This window comes from Narcine bancroftii, chromosome 7 (genome assembly GCF_036971445.1).
Source record: "Narcine bancroftii isolate sNarBan1 chromosome 7, sNarBan1.hap1, whole genome shotgun sequence".
In the NCBI taxonomy this organism is placed as follows: Eukaryota; Metazoa; Chordata; class Chondrichthyes; order Torpediniformes; family Narcinidae; genus Narcine; species Narcine bancroftii.
Genome location: NC_091475.1, coordinates 210,756,782 through 210,779,250, shown reverse-complemented (window position 1 = coordinate 210,779,250; position 22,469 = coordinate 210,756,782). Strand labels below are relative to the sequence as shown.

Sequence of the window (22,469 nt, the reverse complement as noted above, 5' to 3'; positions counted from 1 at the left end):
CCTACAACCTACCCCTCCGACCTCCTATTTGACTTTCTTCCATCAAACCCCTGGAGCTGATTCACGGGGAGGTGGGGGGGGGGGGGGGATGTTTCGGGGTCTCTGCCACCTGCCTTTTACAGACCATCATTTTCCTGTCTCCAAGAGGCTCAACAATGTTTTAACCAGTCCTGCGTCTTTAATCGGCCCTGCATTTCTACCCCTGCAGTCTTTTATCTCTCTTTCTTTCTTTTTCTTCCTTCTTTTTATCTTTCACCCCCCCCCCCCCCCCCCACTCTCTCTCTCTCCCATTCCCAAACGCCAGGTATTCCAGATCAAGACATCATTCCCCTGCCCAGCGGCGAAGAGGGAAGAGGCGCGGCTTCGAGCCGTGTTGGGAGGGAGGGAGCAGCTATTCAGACGGTGTTTGCTGCCTCTCTGGCCCCTCCACCCTCGGAATGGGGCAAGAATAGAGGGCGTTCATAGCTGGAACAGTTTCCCAGGAGGGGTGCGTGTGTCAGCAAGAGCAGAGGACGAGCGAGGCGGGACAGAGACAGAGGGAGAGGGACATCGCCCGGAGCAAGACGGCGAGGAAGATGAGCGACAGGGGGACGAGGTGAGTGAGGACTGTCTGCGGGCTGGGTGACGGGGTCCGGGCAGGGTGATGGTCTGGGTGCAGGGTGCTGTGTGATGGGGTGTGGGTGAAGGGTGCTGTGTGATGGGGTGTGGGTGCAGGGTGCTGTGTGTTGGGGTGTGGGTGCAGGGTGCTGTGTGATGGGGTGTGGGTGCAGGGTGCTGTGTGTTGGGGTGTGGGTGCAGGGTGCTGTGTGTTGGGGTGTGGGTGCAGGGTGCTGTGTGTTGGGGTACAGGCTGGGTGCAGTGTGATGGGGTGTGGGTCCAGGGTGCTGTGTGTTGGGGTGTGGGTGCAGGGTGCTGTGTGTTGGGGTGTGGGTGCAGGGTGCTGTGTGTTGGGGTGTGGGTGCAGGGTGCTGTGTGATGGGGTACAGGCTGGGTGCAGGGTGCTGTGTGATGGGGTACAGGCTGGGTGCAGGGTGCTGTGTGTTGGGGTACAGGCTGGGTGCAGGGTGCTGTGTGATGGGGTGTGGGTGAAGGGTGCTGTGTGTTGGGGTGTGGGTGCAGGGTGCTGTGTGATGGGGTACAGGCTGGGTGCAGGGTGCTGTGTGTTGGGGTACAGGCTGGGTGCAGGGTGCTGTGTGATGGGGTGTGGGTGCAGGGTGCTGTGTGATGGGGTGTGGGTGCAGGGTGCTGTGTGTTGGGGTGTGGGTGCAGGGTGCTGTGTGATGGGGTGTGGGTGCAGGGTGCTGTGTGTTGGGGTGTGGGTGCAGGGTGCTGTGTGATGGGGTACAGGCTGGGTGCAGGGTGCTGTGTGTTGGGGTGTGGGTCCAGGGTGCTGTGTGTTGGGGTGTGGGTGCAGGGTGCTGTGTGATGGGGTGTGGGTGAAGGGTGCTGTGTGTTGGGGTGTGGGTGCTGGGTGCTGTGTGATGGGGTACAGGCTGGGTGCAGGGTGCTGTGTGTTGGGGTGTGGGTGCAGGGTGCTGTGTGATGGGGTGTGGGTGCAGGGTGCTGTGTGATGGGGTGTGGGTCCAGGGTGCTGTGTGATGGGGTGTGGGTGCAGGGTGCTGTGTGTTGGGGTACAGGCTGGGTGCAGGGTGCTGTGTGATGGGGTGTGGGTCCAGGGTGCTGTGTGATGGGGTGTGGGTGCAGGGTGCTGTGTGTTGGGGTGTGGGTGCAGGGTGCTGTGTGATGGGGTGTGGGTGCAGGGTGCTGTGTGTTGGGGTGTGGGTGCAGGGTGCTGTGTGATGGGGTACAGGCTGGGTGCAGGGTGCTGTGTGTTGGGGTGTGGGTCCAGGGTGCTGTGTGTTGGGGTGTGGGTGCAGGGTGCTGTGTGATGGGGTGTGGGTGAAGGGTGCTGTGTGTTGGGGTGTGGGTGCAGGGTGCTGTGTGATGGGGTACAGGCTGGGTGCAGGGTGCTGTGTGTTGGGGTGTGGGTCCAGGGTGCTGTGTGTTGGGGTGTGGGTGCAGGGTGCTGTGTGATGGGGTGTGGGTGAAGGGTGCTGTGTGTTGGGGTGTGGGTGCAGGGTGCTGTGTGATGGGGTACAGGCTGGGTGCAGGGTGCTGTGTGTTGGGGTACAGGCTGGGTGCAGGGTGCTGTGTGATGGGGTGTGGGTGCAGGGTGCTGTGTGTTGGGGTGTGGGTGCAGGGTGCTGTGTGTTGGGGTACAAGCTGGGTGCAGGGTGCTGTGTGATGGGGTGTGGGTGAAGGGTGCTGTGTGTTGGGGTGTGGGTGCAGGGTGCTGTGTGATGGGGTGTGGGTGCAGGGTGCTGTGTGTTGGGGTGTGGGTGCAGGGTGCTGTGTGTTGGGGTGTGGGTGCAGGGTGCTGTGTGTTGGGGTACAGGCTGGGTGCAGGGTGCTGTGTGATGGGGTGTGGGTGCAGGGTGCTGTGTGTTGGGGTGTGGGTGCAGGGTGCTGTGTGTTGGGGTGTGGGTGCAGGGTGCTGTGTGATGGGGTGTGGGTGCAGGGTGCTGTGTGATGGGGTGTGGGTGCAGGGTGCTGTGTGTTGGGGTACAGGCTGGGTGCAGGGTGCTGTGTGATGGGGTGTGGGTGAAGGGTGCTGTGTGTTGGGGTGTGGGTGCAGGGTGCTGTGTGATGGGGTACAGGCTGGGTGCAGGGTGCTGTGTGTTGGGGTACAGGCTGGGTGCAGGGTGCTGTGTGATGGGGTGTGGGTGCAGGGTGCTGTGTGATGGGGTGTGGGTGCAGGGTGCTGTGTGTTGGGGTGTGGGTGCAGGGTGCTGTGTGATGGGGTGTGGGTGCAGGGTGCTGTGTGTTGGGGTGTGGGTGCAGGGTGCTGTGTGATGGGGTACAGGCTGGGTGCAGGGTGCTGTGTGTTGGGGTGTGGGTCCAGGGTGCTGTGTGTTGGGGTGTGGGTGCAGGGTGCTGTGTGATGGGGTGTGGGTGAAGGGTGCTGTGTGTTGGGGTGTGGGTGCAGGGTGCTGTGTGATGGGGTACAGGCTGGGTGCAGGGTGCTGTGTGTTGGGGTGTGTGTGCAGGGTGCTGTGTGATGGGGTGTGGGTGCAGGGTGCTGTGTGATGGGGTGTGGGTCCAGGGTGCTGTGTGATGGGGTGTGGGTGCAGGGTGCTGTGTGTTGGGGTACAGGCTGGGTGCAGGGTGCTGTGTGATGGGGTGTGGGTCCAGGGTGCTGTGTGATGGGGTGTGGGTGCAGGGTGCTGTGTGTTGGGGTGTGGGTGCAGGGTGCTGTGTGATGGGGTGTGGGTGCAGGGTGCTGTGTGTTGGGGTGTGGGTGCAGGGTGCTGTGTGATGGGGTACAGGCTGGGTGCAGGGTGCTGTGTGTTGGGGTGTGGGTCCAGGGTGCTGTGTGTTGGGGTGTGGGTGCAGGGTGCTGTGTGATGGGGTGTGGGTGAAGGGTGCTGTGTGTTGGGGTGTGGGTGCAGGGTGCTGTGTGATGGGGTACAGGCTGGGTGCAGGGTGCTGTGTGTTGGGGTGTGGGTCCAGGGTGCTGTGTGTTGGGGTGTGGGTGCAGGGTGCTGTGTGATGGGGTGTGGGTGAAGGGTGCTGTGTGTTGGGGTGTGGGTGCAGGGTGCTGTGTGATGGGGTACAGGCTGGGTGCAGGGTGCTGTGTGTTGGGGTACAGGCTGGGTGCAGGGTGCTGTGTGATGGGGTGTGGGTGCAGGGTGCTGTGTGTTGGGGTGTGGGTGCAGGGTGCTGTGTGTTGGGGTACAGGCTGGGTGCAGGGTGCTGTGTGATGGGGTGTGGGTGCAGGGTGCTGTGTGATGGGGTGTGGGTCCAGGGTGCTGTGTGTTGGGGTACAGGCCAGGTGCAGGGTGCTGTGTGATGGGGTGTGGGTGCAGGGTGCTGTGTGTTGGGGTACAGGCTGGGTGCAAGATGCTGTGTGATGGAGTGCGGTTGAAGTGTGCTGTCTGATGAGTCCAGGCAGGGTGATGGTCTGTGTGCAGGGTGCTGTGTGATGGGGTGTGAGTGCAGTGTGCTGTGTGAATGGGTCCAGGCAGGGGTGATGGTCCGGGTGCAGGGTGCTGTTTGATTGAGTGTGGGTGAAGTGTGCTGTGTGATGGGGTCTGGGCAGGGTGATGGTCTGGGTGCAGGGTTCTGTGTGATGGGGTGTGGGTGCAGGGTGCTGTGTGATGGGGTCCGGAAAGGTTGATGGTCTGGGTGCAGGGTGCTGTGTGATGGGGTCTGGATGCAGGGTCCAGTGGAGGGGAAAGTTGGGTACTGTTGTGGGCTTGGGGCACCAGCGTCTCTGGCACTCCTGGGTCGCTAAGGCTCCTTGTAATGGAGATAGCTGCAACCCTCTCCATGGCCGTTGGAGCAGATGGAGCGTTGCATTTGTGGGAGGGGGAGTAGTAAGGGAGTGCCTCACCGCAGGAGGCGTGGGATTGAGGGAGCACCTCACTGCCATCCTGGAAATATATGAATGAGATTGAATGAGTGCAGAGAGGATTTACTTGGATGTTGCCCGGACTTCAGAAACTGAGTGCCAGGGCAAGGTTAAAAAGGTTAGGCTGGGGTTCTCCACCTTTCCCTCTCCACTCACATCCTACTTTAACTAATCCCTATGCCTTCAGGGCTCTGTGATAGTAAGGGATTGCTTAAGGTGGGATTTGGTTGGGAAGAAAAAGTTTGAAAACCCTTGTTTTAATCGTCGCTCATGAACTTGTTATGTGCACGGTTTCAGAACTCCAAAGGAAATGGACCAATGACAATTTTTCTCAAGCCAACTATTTCACTAGCAATTGGGTCTAGAACAGTGATTCTCAACCTTCCCTTCCCACCCACATCCCACCTTAAACAGCCCCTGACTAATCACAGAACACCAATGGCACAGGGATGACTTAAAGTGAGTGGGATGTGAGTGGAAAGAAAAAGGTTGAGAACCACTGGGTTAGGATTTTATCTGGAGCATAGAAGAATGAGGAGAAATTTGATTGAGGTATTTAAAATTGAGGGGAATAGACAGAATAAATGCAGGTCGGCTTTTTCCACTGAGGGAGGTCAGGTACATATCAGAGGACATGGGTTAAGGGTTAAAGCGGAAATGTTTAGTGGATAGATGAGGGGGAACTTCTTTATATTGAGGGTGTTGGGAGTGTGGAACAAGCTTCCAGCTGAAGTGGTGAATGCAGGCTCAATTTTAACATTTAAGAAACATTTGGAGAGGTACCTGGATGGGAGGGGTTTGGAGAGTTATGGACTGCGTGCAGGTCAGAGGGTCTGGACAGAACAATAGTCCGGCACAGACCAGAGAAGCTGAAGGGCTTGTTTCTGTGCTGTGATGCTCTATGGTTCCATTTAAGCAATGCTCCTGGTCAACATCATCAGTACAGACCCCAGTGATCTTTTAAGTACAACACATTACAGATCCATTGGCCCATGATGTTGTATCGACCTCTATTAGCCTACTCCACAACAATCTGACCCTCCCCTCCCGCACATCCATAAGCCTCTCTTTTTCTTACATCCATGTGCCTGTCTAAGAGTCTTTCAAATGTCCTGATTGCGCCAGCCTCCACCTCCACCCCTTGGCAATGCATTCCAGGCACCCACCACTCTCTGGGTTTAAATTAAAATGACCCCTAATGTTCATCCACTCACCTTAAACAGATGTCCTCTGGTGTTCACTACTCTCACTGTGGGAAACAGGCGCTGGCTCTCCTTCTTATCTCTTCCTCTCATAATATCTTGTCAACCTCTATTAAATCTCCTCTCATCCTTCTTTGCCCCAGCTCTGCTAAACTTTGCCTCGTAAGACACTTCCTCTACTCCAGGCAACATCCTGGGTAAATCTCCTCTGCGCCCTCTTCAAAGCTTCCACATCCTTCCTATAATGAGGGGACCAGAGATGAACACAAATATGGTCCCATCAGAGATTCACACCTCCTCTCTATCTTGTCCTAAATCTGCTTCCCCCCACCAAACTTTGAGGCATTGTTCTAGTCTCACCTGCCAGTGGAACCAGCCTCGGGGTGTCAGATCTTGCAAAGAAGATACCGATTGAGGTCTTGGGGGGGCGTGTGGTTGATCACAAGTGGTAGAGTCTGTTGGAGTCAAATTCTTCCCTCATTTTTCTTTGCCATGTGATGAATTAATTAACAGCTGAGGTATTTCCATCTGCACTTCATTCTGGCAGAGAGACTTCTGCTCAATGCAATTATTCAGGGGCCATCTGTTCCACATGCTGTGGATGTCCACAGAACAGGGGAGTCACGAGGATGTTCCCTTCTCTGGGAACGGAGCGGTTAGCGTAGAGGCTAGTACAATGCCAGCGACCCGGGGTTCGAATCCCCCGGTGTCTGTAGGGTGCTTGTATGCTCTCCCTGTGTCTGCGTGGGTTTCCTCCAGGTGCTCCAGTTTCCACCCATCATTCAGAAAACTTAAGTCAATCGGGTGCAGTTGGGCAGTACAGGCTCGTGGGCCGGAAAGGCCTATTACCATGCTGTATGTCTACATTTTAATTTGTTGTTGGAATGCTCAGCCAGTTGAGCAAGCTCAGCGACGCAGAAACAGTCAACGTTTCAGACCTCCCAGTTCCAGTGACCCCGGGTTTGGCAAAGGTTTGGTTCAACTTGCATTGCTTTCACTGGAGTGTCAGAGGCGGAAGGGAGACCTGATAGAGGCTTATAAAATTTATGAAAGCCATTGATATCTTATTCCCATGGTAAAAATGTCACGTACAGCACAGAAACAGGCCCCTGAACCATTGCTGAACCATTTTTCTGCCTAGTGCCACTGACCTGCACCCAGTCCATAGCTCTCTGAATCCCTCCCATCCATGGACCTCTCCAAATTCTTCTTAAATGTTAACATTGAGCCCACATTCACCACCTCAGCTGGCAGCTCATTCCACACCCTCCCCACCTCTCTCTGTGTGAGGAAGTTTCACCCCATGTTCCCCCTAAACTTTTCCCCTGTCAATCTTAACCCATGTCCTCTGGTTTTTATCTCACCTACCCTCAGTGGAAAAAGCCTACTTATATTTACTCCATCTATCCCCCTCAGAATTTTAAATACCTCTATCAAATCTCCCCTCATTCCACAACACTCCAGGGAATAAAGTCCTAACCTGTTTAACCTTTCCCTGTAATTCAGTTCCTGATGTCTGGACAACATCCTAGTAAATCTTCTCTGCATTCTTTCTATTCTATTAATATCTTTCCTGTAGTTAGGTAACCAGAACTGCAAACAATACTCCAAATTTGGCCTCACCAACATCTTATACAACTTTACCATAACATCCCAACTCCTGTTCTCAATACTTTGATTTATGAAGGTCAATTTGCCAAAATCTCTCTTTACAACCCTATCCACCTGTGTCGTCATTTTCAGGGAATTATGTATCTGTATCCCTGGTCCTTCTGTTCTCCTGCACTTCTCAGTGCCTGACCATTTACCATGTACTTCCAAAACCCTCACACTTGTCTGCACTTTGGAAGGATTGAAGATGAAGGGAGATGTGTGGCCCATATATTACATCAAGTGGACGCAGATACAAAATCAGTAAATCAGGATCAAAGGTAAGGTTAACTGGCATAGGGAACCCTAGTTTTCAAGGTATGGTATTGATCTTGTTAAGAAGACATGAAGTTGCTTTGGTAGATAATGTGAAGGTAACCCGAAGGGTTTCTACAAGTATGTTAAGAGTAGAAGGATAGTAAGGGTCCCCTAGAGGACCAGAGTGGTCATCTATGTGTGGAGCCCCACGAGATGGGGGAGATCCTGAACAGGTTTTTTTGCATCAGTATTTACTCAGGAAACTGGCATCGTGTATAAGGAAGGAAGGGAAACAAGCAGTAGAGACATGGAACATGAAGAGATTAAAGAGGAGGAGGTGCTTGCTGCTTTACAACGAATAAAGGAAGATATATCCACCGGGCCTGAGAGGATTTCCCTCAGACCTTGAGGGAGAGGATGGTAGAATTTGCAGGGGACCTGGCAGAAATATTTCAAATGTCTTTAGCCACTGATCCGGAGCTGGAGGATTGGAGGGGAGCTCATGTCCATCTGCTGTTTAAAGAAGGCTCAAAATGTAAACCAGGAAATTACAGGCCGGTGAGCCTGATGTCAGTAGTGGGCAGATTATTGAAGTGTGTTCTGAGATATTTGGACGGCCAAGGGCTGATTAAGGATAGTCGGTGCCTTTTGTCCGTGATAGGTTGTGTTTAACCAATCTTATAGAGTTTTTCTAGGAGGTTACCATGAAAGTAGATGAAGGAAAGGCTGTGGATGTTGTCTACATGGACTTCAGTAAGGCCTTTGACAAGGTCCCACATGGAAGGTTAGTTCAGAAGGTTCGGACATTAGGTATCCATGAAGAGGTTGTAAACTGGATTCGAAATTGGCTGAATGGGAGAAGACAGGTGGATGGTTGCTTCTTGGATTGGAGGTCTGTGTTGAGAGCTGTGCCTCAGGGATCGGTGCTAGGATCATTGTTGGCTTGTCATCTATATCAATGATCTGGATGATAATGTGGTAAATTGGATCAGCAAGTTTGCAGGTGACACTAAGATTGGAGGGGTTGTGGACGGTGAAGAAGGTTTTCAAAGTTTGCAGAGGAATCTGGAAAAATGGGCTGAAAAATGGCAGATGGAATTTAATGCAGACAAATGTGAGATGTTGCATTTTAAAAGAACAAACCAAGAAAGGCCGTACACGGTAAATGGTTGGGAACTGAGGAGTGCGGTAGAACAGAGACACCTGGGAATACAGATACATAATTCCCCGAAAGTGGCATCACAGGTGGATAGGGTTGTAAAAAGAGCTTTTAGCACATTGGCCTTCGTAAATCAAAGTATTGAGTACAGGAGTTGGGATGTTATGGTAAAGTTGTATAAGACATTGGTGAGGCCAAGTTTGGAATATTGTGTGCATTTCTGGACACCTAACGATAGGAAGATATCAGTAAGATTGAACGAGTGCAGAGATTTACTAGGATGTTGCCGGGTCTTCAAGAACTGTGTTACAGGGAAAGATTAAACAGGTTAGGACTTTATTCCTTAGAGCGTAGAAGAATGAGGGGAAATTTGATAGAAGTTTACAAAATTATGAGGGGTATAGACAGAGTAAATGTGAGAAGGCTCTTTCCAGTTAGATTAGGAGAGATAAATACAAGAGGTCATGGCTTTATGGTGAAAGTGGAAAGGTTTAGGGGGACCGTATTCATTCAGAGACTGGTGGGAGTTTGGAATGAGCTGCCATCTAACATGGTAAATGTGGGCTCGATCTTAAGGATAAATTGGATAGATAAATGGATGGGAGAGGGCTGGATTGTTATGGACTGGGTGCAGGTCAATGGGACTAACGGAATTATGTTTTTGGAACAGACTTGAAGGGCCAAAGGGCCTGTTTTCAGTGCTGTAGGGTTCTATGGTTCAGTGTTTTTGGCTTCTCGGTAGGCACGTGACTATTGAAGAATATCATTTCAAGCAGGAGGGTTTAGTTTGATTTGGACATCATGTTCAGTACAGATACACGGGCCAAAGGGCCTGTACTTGTGCTCTTCTGCTCTGTGTTCTGAGTCGCTTTTGATGGCCCTGATTGATTTCTCTGTCACCTCCCCTCTCTGCTGATCCCTTCTTGGGAAAGGTGCCTTAGCCTTTTACTTGGGCAACCTTGCGCGCCCAGCAAGATCCCGCAAAGAGCAGCGTGCTGACAAGCTGACCCAGCAGCTTTAATGGCGTTGGGACCTTCGAGGAGCGCGCTCCTTCTCCAAACGCGGCTCCCTCTTTCGCTTTGTTGCACAGAGTCCCCCAGCCAAAGGGTCTGCTCTCTTTCCGACTGCCCCCCCATCAGCTCAGCCATTTTCTCCTCTACCCACCCACCTGTATCCACCTATTGTTGCGGACCCCTTCCACCCCACGCACAGCGTCTTTCAGCTGCTCCTGTTGGGGAAGAGATACGGGAGGATCAGAGCCAGCACCGCCAGGCTGAGGAACAGCTTCTTCCCACGGGCAGTGAGAATGCTGAACGACCAAAGGAACTGCTCACACTGACCCTCCATTATTTATTCTATCTATAATGGTGTGATTTCAACTTCCCTAATATTGACTGGCACCTACTGACTACAAGGGGATAGATGGGGCCGAATTTTTCTGGTGTATTCAGGTAGGATTTTTGATACAGTCTGTGGACCAGCTGACGAGAGGAGAATGAACCTGGTCAGGTGGCAACCTCTCGGTGGGGGAGCATTTTGGTGAGAGTGACCATAACTCACCGAGCTTCAGAATAGCCATGGATAAGGATAAAAACAGACAAAGTGGGGAAGGACTAATTATGAAGGGATGAGGAAAGAACTATTGAGAGAAAATTGGAACCAGATTTTCAAGGGTGAAAGCACAGAAGTAGGGTGGAGGAAAGTTAGGGAATAACTGTGCAGGCTTCAGGATAGGTTTGTCCCACTGGGAGAAGGAAAAGGGAACCGTGGCTGACGAAACAGGTGAGGCAACTAGCGAAGAGGAAGAAGGAAGCGTCTATTAGATAGAGGAGGCAGGAAACAGGAAGGGCTCATGAGAAGAATACGGTAGCCAGGAAGGAGCTTAAGAAAGGATTTAAGAGAGCCCGAAGGGGGCATGAGAAGGCCTTGACATGTAGCATTAAGGAGAACCCCAGGGTGTTCTATGTGTATTGAAGAACAGAAGGATGACGAGAATGAAGGTACGGCTGCTAAGACAGTGGTTTTCAATCTTCTTCTTTCCACCCACATCCCACCTTAAGCAATCCCACAGAGCATCTACGGCATAGGGATTATTTAAGGTGGGACGTGGGTGGAAAGAAAAAGTTTGAAAACCACTGTTTTAATTGACTCATTGACTCGTTATGTGCACGGTTTCAGAGCTCCAAAGGAAATGGGCCAAATGACCATTTTTCTCAGGCAAAATATTTCAGTAACAATTGGGTCTAGAGCAGTGATTCTCAACCTTTCCTTCCCACCCACATCCCACCTTAAGCAACCCCTTACTAATCATAGAGCACCGATGGCATAGGGATTACTTAAAGAGGGATGTGAGTGGAAAGTAAAAGGTTGAGAACCACTGCGCTAATGGATAAAGGAGACAACATGTGTCTGGAGGTGGAGCAGGTCGGGGTCATCCTAAATTAATACTTTGCTTCAGTATTTACAAGAGAAAAGGACCTTGATGAGGGTGAGGTTGAAATTGAACAGGACTGTGTGTTGGGCAGTCTGGAGATTAAGGATGAGGAAGTGTTGGATCTACTTAAAAAAAACTTCAAGATTGTTAAGTCCCTGGGGGCATCTGCAATGTACCCCAGGCTGCTGTGGGAAGTGAGAGGAGAGATAGCTGGATCAGTAGCTATGATCTTTAAATCCTCTTTGGCTGCAGGGAGGTGCCGGAGGATTGGAGAATGACAAATGAAGTCCCCTTATTTAAAAAAGGTGTTCTAGGAGCCGTAGGTGGTGCCGGTAGAGGACCCATGATTCGGAGCCGAACAGGAGTGTGGGTATGACAACGGCTCTGTATACGCTTGTCTTTGTGAGGTTTTTCAGTTGGTTGTTTTTCCAGACTCTTTTGTGTAGTCTTCCAAAGGCGCTATTTGCCTTGGCGAGTCTGTTGTCTATCTCATTGTCGATCCTTGCATCTGATGAAATGGTGCAGCCGAGATAGGTAAACTGGTTGACCGTTTTGAGTTTTGTGTGCCCGATGGAGATGTGGGGGGGCTGGTAGTCATGGTGGGGAGCTGGCTGATGGAGGACCTCAGTTTTCTTCAGGCTGACTTCCAGGCCAAACATTTTGGCAGTTTCCGCAAAGCAGGACGTCAAGCGCTGAAGAGCTGGCTCTGAATGGGCAACTAAAGTGGCATCATCTGCAAAGACAACCAGCGTTGTCTCCGCTCCATCCTCAACATCCATTGGAGCGCTTACACCCCTAACGTCGAAGTACTCGAGATGGCAGAGGTCGACAGCATCGAGTCCACGCTGCTGAAGATCCAGCTGCGCTGGATGGGTCACGTCTCCAGAATGGAGGACCATCGCCTTCCCAAGATCGTGTTATATGGCGAGCTCTCCACTGGCCACCGTGACAGAGGTGCACCAAAGAAAAGGTACAAGGACTGCCTAAAGAAATCTCTTGGTGCCTGCCACATTGACCACCGCCAGTGGGCTGATAACCCTTCAAACCGTGCATCTTGGCGCCTCACAGTTTGGCGGGCAGCAACCTCCTTTGAAGAAGACCGCAGAGCCCACCTCACTGACAAAAGGCAAAGGAGGAAAAACCCAACACCCAACCCCAACCAACCAATTTTCCCTTGCAACCGCTGCAATCGTGTCTGCCTGTCCCGCATCGGACTTGTCAGCCACAAACGAGCCTGCAGCTGACGTGGACTTTTTACCCCCTCCATAAATCTTCGTCCGCGAAGCCAAGCCAAAGAAGATTTAAAAAAGGTAATAGGGAGAATTCTGGGAATTATGGACCGGTGAGTCTTATGTCAGTGGTGTGTAAACTATTAGAGAGGATTCTGAAGGATAGGATCTATGAGCATTTGGAGAAGTCCAGTCTACTCAAGGACAGTCAGCAGGACTTTGTGAAGGGAAGGTTGTGCCTCGTAAGCCTAATTGAGTTTTCTGAGGAGGTAACAAAAGGAATTGATGAGGGTCGGGTGGTAGATGTGGTCTACGTGGATTTTAACAAGGCATTTGACAAGGTCCCCATGAAAGACTCGTCCAGAAAGTCATGAGGCTCAGGATCAGTGGAACCTTGGGTGTGTGGATAAAAAAAATGGTTTGTAGGAAGAAAGCAGAGAACAGTAGTAGAAGGGAAGTATCTGCCCGGAGGTCGGTGACTAGTGGAGGGGCCGCAGGGATCTGTTATGGGACCCCTGCTCTTAGTGATTTTTATAAATGACCTAGATGAAGAGGTGGAAGGATGGGTCAGTACGTTTACAGCTGACATGAAGGTTGGAGGAGTTGTGGATGGAGATGAAGGTTGCAAAAGGATATAGACAGGATGCAGATTTGGGTAGAAAAGTGGCAGATGGAGTTGAATCCGGATAAGTGTGAAGTGATGCATTTTGGAAGGTCAAACCAGAAGGCTGAGTACAGGGTTAATGGTCGGTTACTTAAGAGTGTGAATAAACAGAGGGACCTGAGGTTCAAATCCATACATCCCTCAAGGTCGCCGCACAGGTTGATAGGATGGTGAAGAAGGCCTATGGGATGCTGGGATTCATTAATAGGGGACTGAGTTCAGGAGATGAGAGGTTATGTTGCAGCTGTACAAATCTCTGGTAAGAGTTGTGGAGTAGGCTTATATAGGACGATACAACATCATGGGCCAATGGGCCTGTAATGTGTTGTACTTAAAAGATCACTGGGGTCTGTACTGATGATATATTGAGTGCAGTTCTGGTCACCTCATTAGAGGAAGGATGTGGAAGCTATGGAGAGGGTGCAGAGGAGATTTATCAGGGTGTTGCCTGGATTGGAAAACAAATATTATGAGGCAAGGTTGGGCAGAGCTGCGACTTTTTGGAGCATAGAAGGAGAGAGAAGACTTGATAGGGGTCTACAAGATTAATAGAGGCATAGATAGGGTGGACGGCCAACTCCTGTTTCCCAGGGCAGGAAAAGCAAACACCAGAGGACGTGTGTACAAAGTGAAGGGAGGGAAGTTTAGGGGAGACATCAGGGGTAAGGTTTTTACACCGAGGGTTGTGGGTGCCTGGAAAGCCTTGCCAGGGATGGTGGTGGAGGCTGGAACATTAGGGGCATTTAAGAGACTCTTAGGCAGACACATGGATGGAAGAAAGATAGAGGGTTATAGGGTAGGAAGGGTTTAATATGGGTCAGCAGAACTTTGAGGGCTGAAGGGCCTGTACTATGCTATAGTGTTCTATGTGCATACCTGTCCTACATATGTATTCTTTGTCTGTACGTGTGTTATGTCTGGTTGTGTGTCTACGTGTTTTGCACCGAGGACCAGAGAACGCTGTTTCGATGGGTTGTACTTGTACAATCAGATGACAATAAACTTGACTCAGTGACCTCTTTCCTGTCAGCTTGTGCTTGTCCCCATGCCCCTTCCTCCCTCCACTCCTCTTCCCCTTTCACCCCAGCTGCCTGCCTGTGTTTCTTTCCCCCCCCCCCCCCCCCCCCCAAGTTCCTCACGAAGGGCTCAGGCTCGACACCTCGACTGCCTTGCCCTCATTTCCCTGCTCCGACCCTTCTTCGTCCTCTCCATCCAGAGAGTGGCCCCCTCCCCATTACCTCGACTTACTGCTCATCTACCCTTCCACTGTTAACCTGTGCTCCTCATCCTTGCCCCTCCTCTCCCCCCTTCCCCCTCCCCACCTTTGCATTCAGGTCTTTTTTTTTGCTTTTTAGCTTGACCAAGGGTCCAGGCCCGAAATGTTGGTTCCCCTTGACTTCCTGCAAATGCTGCGCGACCTGCTGAGTTTCTCCAGCACGTTTGTCTGTGGCCCTCAACTCCAGTGCCTGCAGACGTTCTTGTTTAACTCTGCAGGCCAGGAACATCTCATTCAACGATCACAGAGAGGCTGCTTTTGTATGGCCTGATAGTCTTATTAATTCAGGGCATCCCGTTCATGTCAGCTCCTGTTAATTTGGCTTTTGCAATGTTGCTGGGGTCACCGATGCTTTGAGTAATTCCTCTCAATAATGTCTTCAACGTCTGATAGTCAGCACTAATGGGAAAAAAGATCGGAACTTTGCCAGGTCTAATCTAATCCGCACTTTTAAATTTAAAAAAAAATTAAGTCATACAGCACAGTCAACCCCCATTTCAGCCCATGAGTCCATGCCTGCCCAATTACACTACAAGCCCCGGCATATTTCGAATGGTGGGAGGAAATCGGAGCACCTGGGGGAAAACCCACGCAGACAGGGGGAGAACGGACCAACTCCTTACAGACCGCGCCGGATTTGAACCCAAATCGCTGGCGCTGTAACATCGTCAAGCTAACTGCCATGCAAACGGTGCCGACCCTTCACCTTTCACTGAAAGGGAGTTGCCTTGTTTAAAAAAATGACCCTGATGAGGAGAGACATTTTGGGAAGTGGTGGTGGATGAAGGAGGTGGGGGGTGGGGGGTGGGGGAGGACAGAGAGACTTTTACACTGGCCTTGAAAGACAGTAATTAACTGCCTTTTTACCATCACACTAACCTGTGGGAACACGGTGAACATGGGATGGGAATCATTCTCACCCTGGTACTTAGCTGCCAAGGTCGGTAGTACCACACCCGATATGTTTTGCGTAGGCTCCTGTGTAAAAGGCTTACTTCCTTCCCAGGATGCCCATGCTGTAACGCTGCAGGTCCCACCTCCTTTTGACCTGGGATGCCATGTTGCTGTGTAAAAGGTCACACTGAACCAGCTTTTCTTGCTTCAGTGTGAATGCTCCAATCCGACCTGGCTTTAAACACAGGTCATTGACGGGTCATTTACCCAGAGAAGTGTGAATCTGTGGAATGCTCTGCCACAGAGGGTGGTAGAGGCAGATTCGCTGATTATGTTCAAAAGAGAGTTAGATAAGACTCTAGTGGGCAAAGGAGTTAAGGGTTATGGGGATAAGGCTGGAAAGGGGTACTGATGGTAGTGATCAGCCATGATCTGTAAAATGGCGGTGCTGGCTCGACAGGCCAAAGGGCCTACTCCAGCTCCTATTGTCTATTGTCTATTGTCTAATGGGCAAGGAGGTGGCATACAAGAGCAGGGATGTAATGATGAGACTCTATCAGGCACTGGTGAGGCCTCACTTGGAGAACGGGGTCCAGTTTTGGGCTGCCTATTTAAGAAAGGATGGGCTGCTAATGGAGAGGGTTCGGAGGGGGTTCACAAGAATGATTACTGGAATGAAGGGATTAGCTCATGAGGAACGTTTGATGGTTCTTGGACTGGACTCCTTGGAGTTCAGAAGAATGAGGTGGGGGGGGACCCCATAGAAGCTTTTCAACTGTTGGAAGGCTGGACAGAGTTGATGTAGTGAAGTTGTTTCCCACAGTAGGACAATCTAGCACAAGAGGGCGCAACTTCAGGGTTGAAGAGTGTCAATTTAAAACAGAGACGCAGAGGAATTTCCTCAGCCAGAGAACAGTGAACTTCTGGAATTTACTACTGTGGAGGTCAGGTTGCTGGGTGTATGTAAGGAAGAGTTTGATCAGTATCTGAATGGTCAAGGTGTCAAAGGTTGTTGGGAGAAGGCCGGGGAGAGGGTCTGAGTGGAAGATTGGAGCAGTCCATGATGGACTGGGCCATCTTCTGCTCCTATACCTATGGTCAACAGGGGGAAAGGGAGACCCCAGGGATCTTCTCGGCCGTTGTGACGATCCTCTGTATTGACGTCTGGCCCGAAGCTTTTCAGCTACCGACCCCCACAGCGATGCAGCGGACAGGACCCTCTTAATTATGCTCCTGTGAAAATGGTCAAAATGGGGGCCGGTAGCCCTTGCCCTCCTCACCCTCCTTTAGGAGTGTAGGTGCTGGTCTTGCTCTGTTTCCCAGACAGCCGGTGGGTGAGGTCCTTGTTATCCAGTGAGAGGTTCCATCTTGCCCAACTGATTTCTATTTGCCTTTTGAAGCTTTCCTTTTGCACTCTAGACATTGACCCCACCCCCCCCACCCCCCAACCCCACCCCACTCACCTGGTGAAATGTACAAGTCAAGTTTATTGTCATCTGATTGCACAAGTACAACCTGACGAAACTCCGGTCCTCGGTGCAAAAAACACTCAGGCACGACACACATGCTGACAAATAATACATAGGCAGGACAAGTATTTCATCTGTACAAGTAATTAAAGACTGTTTTGTGTATATGAGAGTCGCGGGTGATTCGTGTGAGCAGTTCCTTTGGTCGTTCAGCGTTCTCACTGCCCGTGGGAAGAAGCTGTTCCTCAGCCTGGTGGGGCTGGCTCTGATCCTCCTGTATCTCTTCCCAGATGGGAGCAGCTGAAAGATGCTGTGTGCAGGGTGAAAGGGGTCCTCAATGATTTTGCGTGCCCTCTTCAGGGCGAAGATCCCAGTAGATCATATCAATGTGGTGGGCGGGGGGGGAGGGAGACCCCAGTGATCCTCTCTGCCACTCTTATGGTCCTGTGGATTGACCTCCTATCCATTTCTCTACAGCAACCGTACCCACACGGTGATGCAGCCGGCCAGGACGCTCTCGATAGAGCTCCTGTAGAAGGTTGACGTGATGGTGGCCGGTAGCTTTGCTCGCTCCAGTCTTCTCAGGAAGTGCAGTCGCTGTTGCACCTTCCTGACCAGTGAGGAGATGTTGATGAAATTTGAGTGAATACACTTCCTTGTAATATTTCCGTCAACTAGGATAAAGTCCATTAGTGAGCCCCCTCTGTGATCATCCACTCATCCCTTCCCGCTTATCACCCCTTGGCACCTTCCACCAGGACTGCAGGAGATAGTCTGCGTGCACCCACACCTCCTCCTTCACCGTCATTCGAGGCCCCGAACCGTCCTTCCACCTGAATCTGCAGGGGTCGTGCGGTTCTCCCGCTGTGGTCTCCTTTATGTCACAGAGACTGGATGCAGACCAGGAGATCGCTACGTTGGGCACTTTGGCTCTGTCCGCTGCAGGAGCGGGGACCTCCCAGAGGTCCACCCAATTCAATGTCCTGCGCCAATCCCTTGCTGTCATGTCTGTCCTTGGCCCTCATACACTGCCAGACTGTAAATCGGAGGAATCGCACCTCATCTTCTGCCTGGGCATCCTCCGACCAGATGGCATTAACGTCGACTTTGTTTCCGTGAGGCCACTCCTCTGTCTCCTTTCCTCCTGCCCACCACTCCATTCCCTCTCCATTCAGAGAGCTACACCCCCCACCCCCATCACCTCCCGGCTCTTTTCCCTTCTACCCTGCCCTTCCATATCCACCGCTGACCTCTTGACCATGGGCCACTCCTCTCCCCACCACTTTTTTCAGCCACCTGCCTTCTTTCTTTTCTCATTCCTTAACAAAGGGCTGGAGAGGATGGTCTCCTTATCTTTTCTGCAATAAAGAACTCTGCGTGACCTTGCGCTTGCAGACTTTCTCATTTAACCCCATCGATGCCATTTCCTTCGAAAGGGTTGAATCTTTCCCAAGAGTGGCTTGGCTAAAGGGGTCTTGGTGCCTTGGCAGAAGTTCTTCAAGTTCTGATGGGATCCACAAAATGACGATTAATTGGAGCTTTATCCACTCGACACCGAATTAACCTTCCCCAGAGCTCTCCCAACCCACAGAACGAATGAGGACCTGATCCCCAGGAGCAAGAGGCTTTCTTGCGAGAGATTTTGAACAGAGAAAGAGGGTGCGGTGGGGGGGGTGGGCGCTTCTCACTGCAGCTGTGGGTACCAGGCTCTCCCATTTTGAGGAAGAACATTCCTGCTATTTAATCGGAGGCTAAACTGGGAGGCACACGGCTCTGATAGGGAATCATCTGAATGGTGAGGAGTTAGGAAATGGAAATGGGAGTCGTGGTACATCAATCTTTGAAGTTTGGAATGTAAGCACACCAGGAGAGCAATCTTGATTGATTTGTCAGATAACTGCATCATAAATGTAACACATGATGTTTTTCAACTTGTGCCAGTTGTAAAGGCAACTAAAGAGCTACCATGAGCTTTGCTTAGCCCCCCTAACAATAGGAGAAAGAGAAATTCTTGTTGGAGCCAGGCAGATGCTTTGTAAAAAAAGACAATTCCAATTATTTCCGCTGAATTAACGTTGGAAAGAGATGATAAATATTCACATTTGCAGTTGGTTCAAGGGGAAAAGAAATGACGTTTTAATCGTGTGGAGCCATCTTTTTGTGGATCTAGAGTAGGTTATAGTTAAGTGGTACAAGGGGGAGGTTCAAGAGCCTGATAACTGCTGGAAAGGATCCAAGGGGTGCTGGTCTTCAGGCTTCTGTGCCTTCTGCCTGAGAAGAGGTGGTGACCAGGGTGATGTGGGGGGGGGGGTTACATTTATGGTGTCGGCTGCCTTCTTGAGGCAGCGCCTCGCGTCGATGTCAGCAGTGGACGGGAGGCCGGAGCCTGTGATGGGCCTGGCTGTGTTTTTATTTTCCTTCTGGAGCTTTCTACGTTCCTGGGCAGTCGAATTCCCAGACCAGGCTGTGATGGAGCTGGACAGTGAACTTCCCACAGGACAGCTGTAGAAGTTTGTTAGAGAAACTGATGACATGCCAAATCTTTTTTTTAGATTTAGACATATAGTGCGGTAACAGGCCATTTTGGCCCATGAGTCCACGCCACACGATTTACCCCCAATTAACTGACACCCCTGGTACGATTTGAACAGTGGGAGGAAACTGGGGCCTGAGGAGAAATCTCCTCAGACAGGCATGTGGATGAAGAAAAAATAGAGAGTTTTGGGGTAGGGAGGGTTTAGTACTGTTTTAAGGACGACATTGAGGGCTGAAGAGCCTGTACTGTGCTGTAGTGTTCTATGTTCTTAGAAAGTGTGAGATGGAAGGCATTTGACACATCGGTCGATCTTAGGAAAATTGTAACCCTGCCTTCCCCCATGTCATCCATCCTCCCCAAATTCCCAAATCCTACCCCTCACGTACACCCCGGGGGAGAATTCGCAGTGGCCAATTAACCCATCAACTCCTCCCCTCTCCCCTCTGCCTTTGGGACGTGGGAGGAATCCGGGGTGGGACAATGGGGGTGGGGTGAAACCCACAAGGTCACAGGGAGACCATGGAAACTCCTCGTTGACAGTGCTGGAGCAGGTCAGGATCGAACCAAGGTCTCCGGGACTATGAGGCAGTGGCCGCTCGGGATCAGACTTAGATTGCAGGGTCTTTGTGGACTTGGATCACGGCCGCAGCAGAGGGAGTTCAGAGAGGGGGAGGTCTGTTTGCACAGAGGGGTAGTGGATATTGGGCGCGGGTTACCAGAGGACGTGGCAGAGGCTGGTTGAATCCTGAAGCCTCCATGTCGATGTAATCACGAAGAAGGCTCGCCAGTGGCTAAACTTTGTGAGGTGTCTGAGGAGATTCGATATGTCACCGAAGACTCTCGTAAACCTCTACAGGTGGACCACAGAGAGCATTCTGGCTGATTGTACGAAGGCGCCAACTCTGAGGACAAGAGAAAGCCAGAGGCTTGTTAACTTGGCCTGCGACATCACAGGCACCAGACTTCCTCGAGGACATCGACATGAGGCCGCGTCTTAAGAAAACAGCCTCTATCTTCAAAGATCCCCAACACACAGGCCACTCTGCTACCATCGGGGAAAAGGTACAGGAGCCTGAAGACGAGCACTCCGCGGCACAAGGACAGCTTCTTCCCCCCGCCATCTGATTCCTGAATAATCAATGAACCACAGACACTGCCCGACTGACTTTTCGTCCACTAATTTTGTTGATTGTTGTAAGGTGGTTTATATGAGCATTTGCCCTGTGACGCTGTCGCAAAACAACACACTTTGTGGCTTGTTCATGACAGCAAATTTTGATTTTGAATTAGAACATTTAGACAGCTGCTTGTGGAAGGGTGTTGGGGCCAGGGTGTGGTTGGTGGGATATGGGCCTGCAACAGGCAAATGGGATCAGAGCAGGTGGTGATGGGTCAAGGGGCCTGATTCTGCACTGCTCTGTTCTACGACTCAACGATCTCAGTGCTGAGATTGTTAAAATGTTCTGGGAGGATCACTGAGCTCCTGGGAACGGAATTTAATCATCCACCAGAAGAGAGTGGTTGCCAAGGGAAACCACAAGGCTTGCTTAACTTGAGAGGCTGCACTGAATACAAATCATTAAAAATGCTCAGAGCCAGAAAGCTTTGGCAGGAGATTCTTTTGCCAAATGTGTTTATTTCCTTCAGGGCCGAGCCTTTCTCCTCTCTCTCACGAGAGAGTTTAAAAAGGGAACAAGCATCTTTTTTTATTGGTTGACAAAGCAAACTTCTTTGCAGATCAATCTCTCCTTCCTCCGGGACACAGCCCCAGTCAGCTCGATAAGGCTTGGCTTAGGCCGCACTTGGAATGCTCGTGGGCATTTCTGGCCGCCCCATTACGGGAAGGATGTGGAGACTTTGGAAAGGGTCAGAAGAGGTTTACCGGATGCTGCCTGGTGTGGAGGGGATGAGCTCTGCACAGACTCTGGTTGTTTTCTCCAGAGCACTGGAGGCTGGGGAGAGACCCCGATGGAGGCTGATAAAGTTGTGAGAGGCTTCGATAGGGTGGCCAGCCTGAATCTATTTCCTCAGAGCCAAAGCATCTCATGCAAGTTACATTCCAAATGTAGTATTACGTGACAATAATGGAGCCTTTACCTTTATTTACATACTTTTTATTTATTTATTTTAATTATTAACAATAACTTCAGGGCATCAACATTATTACAATGCCAGAGACCCGGGTTCGAATCCGGCGCTGTCTGTAAGGAGTTTGCAAGTTCTCTCTGTGGGTTTCCTCTGAGTGCTCCAGTTTCCTCCTTCAAATATTTACTGGGGTGGGGGGGGTTGTAGGTTAATTGGGGTATTTGGGTGGTACGGGCACATGGGCTGGAAGGGCCTGTGGGTCTAAATTTAATATTAAAAAAATCAAAGTAATTGTGACCTCTATTTAATTTAATTTAATGAATGCTATTATATATTTTTTATTGGCGAAGTATCTGTTCGGCTGCAGCAAGCAGGAATTTTGGTGAATCTGTTCATCGTACAATGGGCATGACAATAAACTCCTCCTTGTTATTACATGCTGGAGGCAGAATTTTAGTTGAAATTGGACATCGTGTTTGGTGTAGACATGTGGGCCAAAGTCCCCGCTCCCGTGTCAGCACCGAACCAGGCCCTTCAGCCCATCACCTCCATGTTCCCTTTTCTATTTGTCCAAGCTAATCCCATGTGCCTTGCCAATTCAAGCACTTGGTCCAGACCATAGTTAATGTCTTTTCCTCAACTACAGTGGTGCTCAAACCTTTTCTTTCCACTCATATCCTACTTAAAGTAACCCCTCTGCCATCGGTGCTCGTGATTAGTAAGGGATTGCTTTAGGTGGGATGTGGGTGGAAAGAAAAAGTTTGAAACCCACTGTTTTAATCGTCCCTCATGGACTCGTTATGTGTAAGGTTTCAGAACTCCAAAGGAAATGGGCCAAGGACCATTTTTCTCAAGCCAAATATTTCAGTGAGAAGTGATTCTCAACCTTCCCTTCCCACCCACATCCCACCTTAAGCAATCCCTTACTAATCACAGAGGACCGATGGCAAAGGGATGACTTAAGGTGGAATATGAATGGAAAGAATAAGTTTGAGAACCACTGCTCTACAATCTTAAGGTGATCATAGTTTATAGTTCAGATTTATTGTTAGCGTACCTGCATGACATCACACATAAGCCTTTTATTAATGCCTCTCCGAGACCATTACAGGCCATGATGTTGTCCCGACTTATGTAAACATACTTTACAATTTCAGATTTATTATCAGAGTGCATCCAACTCTGAGATTCCTTTTTCCTGC

The 22,469-nt window shown here is 50.7% G+C and overlaps 1 protein-coding gene across 4 annotated transcripts in view; it reads left to right on the top strand.

Annotated features, from left to right (window-relative positions):
- Positions 1-272: 272 nt before the first annotated feature.
- The window catches only part of arrb1 (arrestin, beta 1), a 79,813-nt gene continuing 57,616 nt past the window's right edge, over positions 273-22,469 (top strand). For 3 of the 4 annotated variants that reach the window (XM_069892174.1, XM_069892173.1, XM_069892176.1), the window contains exon 1: positions 7,385-7,544. In XM_069892174.1, the coding sequence (XP_069748275.1) occupies positions 7,423-7,544 (122 nt within the window). In that variant the 5' untranslated portion in view covers positions 7,385-7,422. Of the gene's footprint in view, positions 596-7,384; positions 7,545-22,469 lie in introns of those variants that run through there. The other variant, XM_069892175.1, reaches the window with a different exon arrangement.